This window comes from Hylaeus volcanicus, chromosome 8 (genome assembly GCF_026283585.1).
Source record: "Hylaeus volcanicus isolate JK05 chromosome 8, UHH_iyHylVolc1.0_haploid, whole genome shotgun sequence".
NCBI lineage: Eukaryota > Metazoa > Arthropoda > Insecta > Hymenoptera > Colletidae > Hylaeus > Hylaeus volcanicus.
Window position 1 is genome coordinate 5,075,185 of NC_071983.1, and position 9,623 is coordinate 5,084,807.

The 9,623-nt window shown below is 44.8% G+C and overlaps 1 protein-coding gene across 1 annotated transcript; it reads right to left on the minus strand.

The window, feature by feature from the left end:
• Nucleotides 1-4,799: 4,799 nt before the first annotated feature.
• LOC128880947 (zinc finger protein 62 homolog) lies at nt 4,800-9,125 on the minus strand. Its single transcript, XM_054131539.1, has 4 exons — nt 8,872-9,125; nt 8,400-8,546; nt 8,231-8,320; nt 4,800-8,162 (listed from the first exon to the last, which is right to left on the minus strand). The coding sequence occupies exons 1-4, from the start codon at nt 9,013-9,015 to the stop codon at nt 4,806-4,808; spliced, it is 3,738 nt and encodes a 1,245-aa protein (XP_053987514.1). The 5' UTR covers nt 9,016-9,125; the 3' UTR covers nt 4,800-4,805.
• Nucleotides 9,126-9,623: the final 498 nt, after the last annotated feature.

Below are 9,623 nucleotides of genomic sequence, written 5' to 3' on the forward strand. Positions count from 1 at the left end.
CCGATTCGTGTTCATCGAGACGACATCGTTTGTCTCTTATACTAATAGTTCTGTCGTAAAAGTGTCAACGGCAGGTCTGGACCATTTTCCGATTCGCTACCATATCGTGACTAGGTTGCCAACAGAACCAAAGTCATCCTAAACGCAGTCACGTACCAAACGTGATCCAATTCGAATCAATATCCTTCGATGCACTCGACTAGTTTGCTACGAGCTCCGATTTCCTGCAATAAACGATTTCTTAATGGAACGCTTAAACGATGTGCCAGCTTTCCTTGCCGAGAGCAAGGTAGCTCTGCGTCCTTTTTCCAAGGCTTTGTCAAACTCCTCGTTTAAAAAAAATATTATTCCTTGCGATGGGAGTTTCTCAGATCTGTGCAGACCGCTCTAGACCACCAATTAACGATTCACAACTTCACACGTGTAGAGGGGGCGAGTTAGTTAAAAATCCAATCGATAAGCAGCCTCTGACCTATCTTCCATGCACTGAATAATTAACGACGTTACAGATACCAGCGTTTTTAATTAAGGGAATCTAAGTAAGTCGGCTGTAGTGTCACTTGTAACAATGTGGCTCGAGCAACGACAGCTGACGACACATTTTGATATCGATTAAAAGTGTTATAGTATCATTGAGTACATCAAGGGCCACAGTTACAACTTATACACGTAACGCTCCTATCGCGAAATCATCGTTTCTACGTTCTTTCGTGTTCTGAAACTTTCTAAAAATAAATGTAAATACCACCGGGGCAAAGTATACAATTTCAACCATTCAAAGTTTTGAATGGTACCAGACTTGTTTCGAACTGTATATCTAACTTACGCCATCGTGAAACTATTAGACAGTGTGTACGTTGAGACGAGAAACGTTAGCGCGATTATGTTGCAAGACTGAAATGGATCGGTCCACGCGGCCTTCTAGCCTCTTTCGATGTCGCTCATTTTAGTGCCTGGCCTAATTCATCATAATTGCATTCAGACACTGAGAAACCTACGCGACACCGGATAAAACAATCGTGCCGCAGCGAAAACGAATAAAAATCGACATCTGGATATTTGATTAATCGATTAACAAAGCGCAGAGTACCAACTCTCGTTGGCAAGTACTCGCACTTTGGGTCGATTCTTCCATGCGTCATACGAATCCTAAGTCACCCTAGCCCCTGCGTCATCCAATCCTGATTCACGCATCCGAAACACTATATCCTAAACCTTACCCTGTCCTATTAGCCTAAAACCCCAAACTCCAGCAGAGGGGTCATTCTATCTCTCCATCGGTACGTTTCTAGGGGATGTTTCGTGTTTCAACGAACAGTACGACCAAGTTTCAACTTACCGCGAGTAAAACCTCCGCCGAGCAACCGTGTGAAATTAATCAACGCTCGAAGTTTAAAGAATCCGCAACTGCGTAGCTACTTTCGACAGTTCAAAAGACATCAGCAGTCCAATTAACGCTTACCGACTTAAACCTCCAACTTTTGGAAACGAATGGTCCCTGGAGTATCGACTCGAGTCGACAACTCGAGGCCACTGTTTGCGATGCGTGCACCGAATACTAGTGTTTGCACGTGAATGTATTACTTGGACGAGAACGATGCCGTTCAAAGCCGCTTAAGGAACACACCCGTTGCACGTGGCGTGTAATTCAGCAGCTGTCTGCAACACCGTGGACGTAGCCGAGATGCAAAAGATCAAAAACGAAGCGCGTTTCTACCGTTATTATCGTCGCTGCCAGCCGCGAGTCGCTAGGCGCGCGATTGTTCGGCACTGTCGCTCGCCGAGATGTCTTTGAACCCGTGGATCGGATTAAGGAAGACGCAATTTCAATTGCAAGACGTGGAATGTGCGACAGATTGCACTGGGTGTCCGAGATGCAAGTCGAAGTTGAAAGCTCGGGCTAACGAAACGTGCTCACCTTCGAGGAAAACATAGAAAACAGAGAATTTCGATAGACGCTTGTAGTTTACGAAACGACCTGTATTTTTATAGCTATTTTTATTGTGTATGAATGTGTGCGTCGTACAAGGAACATCCGCGAACCGACGGTAGAAGAGGATCTTCTTTTGAGAAGACTCGATTAACGTGTACGTGTAAATTGTAACGTCCTAAGTAGGCTCTCGGAAATGTACACTTCACTAATTGATTACAGTACATCTATACGACGAGGCTACAAAATAACGTGACACGACACATGTCCAACATAAAATCATCGATGTGACGAAATCATCGATCTGTCCTAAATTTTGTGTAAACTTTATCCAAACTTAAAACAAATATTCCACAGTTGTCCCTTTGCGACCAATGTTCCGTCCCGTTAAATAAAAAAAAAAAAAAAAAAAAAAAATAACAACGCGGCGATGAATTGTCAGAAGTGAATATATTGATACAATATACATACATATATTGATAGCCTTTGGAGAAAAATAAAAAATAAGACATTTGTGCCCTGTATACACGTGTATAATATTCTATCATTTTTCATATCATTGTATGAACTTGCTATGATTACGTCAAAGTTTTATCCGCATTCGTAACAAACAAACGTAAAAATTAACAAATATCTGCGAAGCGTCTTATTTTTGAATTCCTGGCCACCTACGAACGTTTTATGCATCACGACGCTCGTCTCGCCATCGTCTAGGTCTTTTCCATCGCTGCGTAAAAATATTATAATACAAAAATCAATTTATCGTACAGAAATATAGCTTCTATATTCCTGTATGCGTACGTCTGAAAATCTTCCGACTAATCGTAGTCGTAGCACGAAACGTTAACTGCGAACAGCGTAATTATCGTCTCGAACATCTGCCTTAAGAATGTTAACGGTAGCTGGAATGTCTCAACGTGCAAGTCCCGGTGCTTCTTGAGTGATTCCTCGAAGGAGCATCGCGAATTACACGTCGTTTCTACGAAATTAGGCGTCGAAATGTAATTGTTCAATGATTCGCGGATTCGAAGATCGTGTCAATTACACTGCTGAAAATAGTTAGAGGATAGCGTATTCGAAAACGAGGTGTCCAAAGGCTTGAAAACCCCTGATATGACGAATGAGTTACAATTACTACATCACCCCACTGTGTTTTGCAGGTTGGACAGATTAGCAGACTCGTCGATAAGGCTATCTAGAGGTGGACCGAAGAAAAAATCGATTTGGAGGACGTCCAAATTGGCGTCACTTTGTCTGCATTGCTATTGAGAGAAGAAGCAGCTATTTGGATTGCCGAAGAGCGATTCAAACCCATGTGATTTGTTTACAGGACAGTTGCTTCGATCAATTGAGCTACCCCGAACAGTCTCTAGTTCTGTCTCCTTTATTCTTTAAGTTAAAGAGTCAAGACTCCAAGATCAAGACCCGAATGTTGTCTCCTCCATAAAAGCTAACATCTACCGTTTTCTCAGAACCGCTTTAATGCTTCTATCTCCGAATGGAATTATTTATCTATAGATTGAAGCAGGAACTTGCGGCAACGAACTTAAACTACAACTCTGGTAGCGGATGCGGTATGTCCCCCCACAGATTAACTCTCGTAAACCGGTCGTGCCTGATCCCCTAATTGTTTCGAGCAGCGTAAGAAGAACACGTAGTCATAATTAAAAACCCAAAAACTCGCGGCACTCTGGCCTGAACACAAAATAACGTCAAATGATGCTAAAAAAAGCCGAGTATCTACATTTATTAATCCTCCCTTTATTTGTTCACTATATGCAAAACGCTACAGCTTATACATTGCATATACAAGTATGCGCTTAATAATAAAATCCACGACGTAATAGTTCTAATCCCAGTGTCCAGTAACAATGCTCGTTTAAATTGAAGTGCAAACTTGACGTGGAAGAAGTCGTTCATCCTCCACGTCGTCACTGTGATTACTAATTCCCCGTTTGCTCTATACAACTTCGCGCGCAGCTTTTGGGAATGCACATTTCCAGTGATCCCAAGTAAACGCGCTCGATTAGATCGTAATGGAACCATTACGACTCGTCGCTGATCAACGAGAAGAAAAAAAAAATAGAAGAATATCCATCTAGCGATCATTCGCAGACAAAATCATGCACAACTTCATTCGGTATAATGCGGCAAATGGAGCAACGCGTTTTAAACGGGCGACCAAGATTTTGTGTGTAACACAAGCGATAAATTGACCAATCATTTTAATGGTACTTTCGTCGTAGTTCCTCCAGGTGTTCGGGATGGAGAAGCAGAAATCTAGGTAGCCCGTTTGTTTCGCGTTGACAAATGCGATCGTTATCGAACAATGTCTTTCGAGTCGTCGATGTCCACCGGAAAAAGCACTGATATCGTCACGGGGTGCGCCACGAATCAAGTTAAGTGTTCTTGAAAACCGTAATAACTCTCGTAAAAACATTGAACGAAGAAATATATAGACTCTCTCCTCCTTGATCATCCCCCTCGGTTTCTCTCCGATAATTATGAGTTATTTACAGAATTCATTACTGATCGGGACGACTGTCGTCTGGTGTCTATTGGGACATAGCTCGACAGCCACGGCAGGTAGAGAAGTAGGACTGGCAGAAGTATTAAAACGTACCACTCAAATCAAACAACGTTAAGAAACACGGTGCGCTTAGGACACGTGTTAGTCGTCGTCCATCGTCGAACGAACGTGAAAGCGATTTCGTGGCTCGGTAGAAAAATGTGTGGATCAGCATTCGTCCGATTCGGAGTGTCTTGCTGACCCCGATAATTTTGTATTCGATTCGTCCCGAATACCTAGCACGCTTCGTTAAGCCTCAGAATGGTCCTTGGAAATTTCCTTGACAGCAGGGAAAGACGATCGGGTCTATGCTTGACCCATGGCGTCATGGAACTTGAAGTAGTGGATCTTCATGGCCCTGTTGTTGGGATACTTGATCTTGCAGTGGGGACAGGTCGCGTCCACGGCGTCCTTCACGACGTAATTGGTCAGGTCTGTCTCCTTGTGAAAGTTCTTGTTGGTATCCGCGTCGTAGACGGTGTTGTGGACCGTCAGCATGTGGTTCGTCATTGCTGTTCTGGTGAACACGTGTTTGCCGCACAGAGTACAGCTGTAAATCATGCTGGTGTGCGACTGCTCGTGAGCCTTGAGGTTCTGAAGCGTGGGGAACATCAGCTTGCAGCCGTCGATCGGGCACGCGTGCTGAGGCGGTGAGTTCTTATGTTTGACGGTGAAATGCTGGCGCAGATTCGACACACCCGGGAACTCCTTGAAGCAAATGTTGCAGCAAACCTTTCCGTTGTTTCCAGCCAACGGGATGCACTCCGAGGACGTCGTCGTAGCTGCTTTGACGATATTCTTCACCACGCGCGACTTGTTGTGCATCAGCTGCTTGTGCTTGTATAGCACGCTCATGTTCGGGAAGAACTTCCTGCAGATGTGGCACATCACCGACTTCTTGCCTGTATGCACGGCATCTATAGCGGACAATGGTTTTTGCAGGCTCTCCTCCGACTCCACTTTCACCTTCTTCGATTTGGGCTCGTCTTGCGAAGACATACGCGAGTTGTTGTACAGCGACGGCGGTCGTTGATTGAATATTTCGCTGTGCAAGTTTAGCTGATGGCGTTGCAGCGACTGGCTGCTGCTGAAGACCTTTTGACAGATGTTGCACAAGTTATCGTTCGCGGTGGGCTTTTTCATCATCGACTGGAACTTGGCGGAGGCCGCGGTGGTGGCTTTGTGAAGCTTCTTGTGTCTCCATAGCACCTTCTTGGAGCTGTACATTTTCCCGCAAATCTCGCAAGGGAAAGTCGGTTTGCTGTGATCGCTGAGAATGGGATAGGCCTTGTGCCATTGCATGTGCATGTTCAGCGTCTCCCTGTCGGGGTAAACGTTCGTGCAGAGCTCGCACTGGAGCTCGTCACTCGAGAAAGTCTTCTCGGACTTGTTGCGGGCGCAGTGTACGTCCCACAAGTGTTTCCTCAGCTCGGTTACGTCGCTAAACTTGTCGTTGCATACCTGGCACTGGAAGTTGCCTTGAGGTTTCGTGGGGGGCGGATTCGGGAAGGATTTCCGTGCCCTGGCCGGTCTGTCGGAACTGGTATTGAAATCCTGTTCCTGTTTGGGCGTGATCAACGGTTTCGCCGGTTTCTTATCCTCGTTCGTCATGAATCGTATGCTTAAGCGCGAGTTTGCTCGGCTATGCCATGATCTGTGTATCTTGAGGGAGGCTTCCTCTAAAAACACCTTGCCGCAGAGGTCGCATTTGTGACCAGTTTGAGATCGCGACTTCTCACCGTGAGCGTTTTGGAAATGAAGATTCAAATTCCCTTTGAACACGAAACTCTTTGGGCATTTGGGACACATGTTCTTCAAAGCTTTGTGCTCGGTCGTTATGTGCCGATCGCGTATCTCCTTGGTCTTGAACGTTCGCGAACAGTCGGGACAACTAAAGTGAGACTTTCCCGATTTGTGTATGTTTCGTATATGTCTTCGGAGGTTTGCGTAGTTGGAGAACATCTTGCCGCACGAATGACACTCGTTCTTGTTCGTACCGGGATCCGAGGTAGCGCTAACGTTAATCGTCTTGGAGTCCCGCGAATCATCCTCTACCGTCCCGTACTCCACGCATGAGCTGTTCGCGTTCTGCTCGCTCGGATCCTCTATACCGTGATCCTTCATGTGGCTCTCTAAGGCACCCGCGCTGCTGAACATGCTGCGACAGATCACGCAAGAATAGATCTTCACCTTCAGATGAAGATTCCTGTGCTCGGTTAGCTCGGCTCTGGTGGTGAATTCCAAGTTGCACAGGGCACAACTGTACTGATTGCTGTCGGATATCTTGGCTGCGTTTATTTCCGCCTCGAACGTGTCCCAGTCTTTGATCGGGGTCGTGATATTTTGCACTGGCTTCTTGGTCTCCTTTTCGTGGTTCGACGCGGGTTGCTTCACGTTGCGTGGCCTGCGATGCGTCTCATGATGAGCCAAGAAATCGCTGGGAGATCTGAATTTGCTACAGCACTCGGAGCATATGAAATCTTTCTTTTTATGGTCCAAAGTGATGTGGTTATGGAACTTTTTGAACACGAGATACGTCATACCGCAGTGCACGCATTTGTAGGACGTTCTGACGTCTGGCGATAGACGTTGACACAAATCTAGATGCTTAAGCATGTTAGGCCTGTATCGGTAGATCATTCCGCACAAATCGCAAACGTGATTGTGCGCCGGATCGCCGTTTTTATAAGGAAGAGGAATAGTCGGACCTTCTCCGTGCGACTTTCTTATCACTTCCTGTTTTAGATTCGGCAGAGGTGCCATTGGTTTTAATTTAGGAGGAGATCGCGATGGTGAGATTAATTCTTCGTATTGTCTGTCGGAGTGTTTCGAAAGATGGCTAAGTAAATCTTTCCGGTTTGGCATAGAACGTAAACACATGTTGCACGTGAAATACTTCTCCTCGCCATGGTTGGGTATAACCAGTGCAATTTTCATCGCGCACTCAAACGAAGCACCGCAGTGCAATTTGTACATTGATCGATCTGGGAACTCTGTCAAACACGCGATGCACGTGTAAGGCCTTAAATCGGGCATGTGCTGACGAATGTGAGAAAGCGTATTCCTTCGATCGGTGAAGCTTTGTTGACAGGAATAACACGAGAACGTTTTCAATTGACTGATGATACTTTGCTGTACCTGCGTTAGCGGAGCATCCTTCTCCATGCTGATTAATTCGTCCTCCAAGTCTTCGATCAATTCTTCTTCGTCGTCTAGCTTCTCAGGATCCGCGTCGCCATTTTGCTTGTCGGTATGAAATCTTTCCATATGTTTCGCGTAAGAATACTTAGAATGTAAATTGATTTGACAATGCACACACTTTTGCTTGAAAACACGCGCTCCCCTGAAGTGAGTGTGCGGACCTCGTCTAATCTTCTTCTTACTTGCCGATGTCGAGGCGCTGGACTTTTGCGTGGAATCAGCTTCCATGACTCTGTCTTCATTACTCGAGAGAGGGTTAGGTACGAGCTCGCTACCGGTAACAGATTCTATTTCTATGGTACAGTCCGTATCGTAGTCCAGTTGTGGCTCAGGTTTTGTAGGTACGTCCACGTCTTTCGTTGGTGCTGGAACTTTGGGTACATCTTCTTCGTCGTCGGTTAATATTTGAACGTGAACACTATTCGGTACATTATTTATACTATCTTCGATATTTATTGAGTCCTAGAAACAGAATATATCGGTAAGATACTCAAAAATTCATACTCACACTCATTCATCCTTATACTCACCAAGTCTGATTCAATAGTAGACTCTGAAATAACCTCGACGTTGTCTTCGTAAAAATCTAAATCCACGGGTTCATCCTTGATAGTTATGACCTGTACGAGTAATAGTAACATGTTCACTGGAATTTCTTATAATATTTCAATGTACAAAGTACTAAAAATGGATACTTACCATGGGAATTGACTGCAAATGCTTCTCTAGCCATTGGTGTAATTTATCTTGAGAACGAAGGCAAGCTTCCTTATAATTATGCCACTGATTCACATTTCTAACACACTCCGCACATATGTCTTTTGACAATTTATCCGTGGCTGAAATCTAAAAGGCATACATACTGCATATAAGTGTGCCCTTCCGAAGCCTTAACTTAAGACGCAAAGCTCCCATTAAAATAAGGTTAAACAACAGCATACTTTGAACTAGTATCTATCTAACAAAGAATGGTCAACAAAGGTAAACAGAGATAGTGCTAGTAATTATCTTAGTCGGTTCTAATACATCTATGGATAGTCCAATACAGACTTAACCTCAAAGCGCACGCATTATGGATCTATACCAAGCGTAATTGCGTACAACGAAATAGCAACAAGGAAGATATATTGAAAGCTAAAAAGACTACCGAAGAATGATACTTTACACGCACCTGAATCGACAAGCAGGCTTGTATCTTAGTGACCAACGGTACCGGAGAGTCTTGCATCCCGAAAACCGACGACTTCGGCTCGTCGGTGGAGAGGCAGAGCCTGCACACGTTTTCCATGTCCTGCAACTCCACCACCTCGTCCATCGCGGACGTTTACTGCCGTCGCTTTTCCTCGCAAGATATCTCGGTATTCTGGCTGCCAACTAAACGCGCTTTCCAGGAGAAGGTTAGGGACGCAGCGTTTTGTTTGTACGTCGACATTTGAAACTGAAACCGAGCGGTCCGTTTCCGTAGCGTTCCACGCGTTCAGGAACCACCTCGCAAAAGGCGCGTGTCAAACAGTGCCGCAAGATATTCGTTTATCAAGTGTGTCTTATCGTGATCCGTGTGTGTCGAGAGCGAACAATTTTGTGCCAATGATAACAGATAATGGGCATTCTACCGTAAACGGGAAACGTGAGGAATCATTTACTTCGGTAAGTTCGATGACGATAGCTCACCGTTCGTATTCTCTGAGGGTGATGGTGCAGATGCTTGAAAATTTAACCCCACGAAACCATAATATTTCATTTGTTTTGTTCTGTAATAAATGCCATGCATGCATCGACTTCTTAGAATAAGTAACCGAAAGCCAAGCAGTGGTGAAAAATCAGAAAGGGATAATTTCCATTGGTCGAGTCTTCCTTTATTTGTACATACTTTTCAATACACACTTGACACGGAAATTGTTTGCCATTTGTACGCGTCGATAG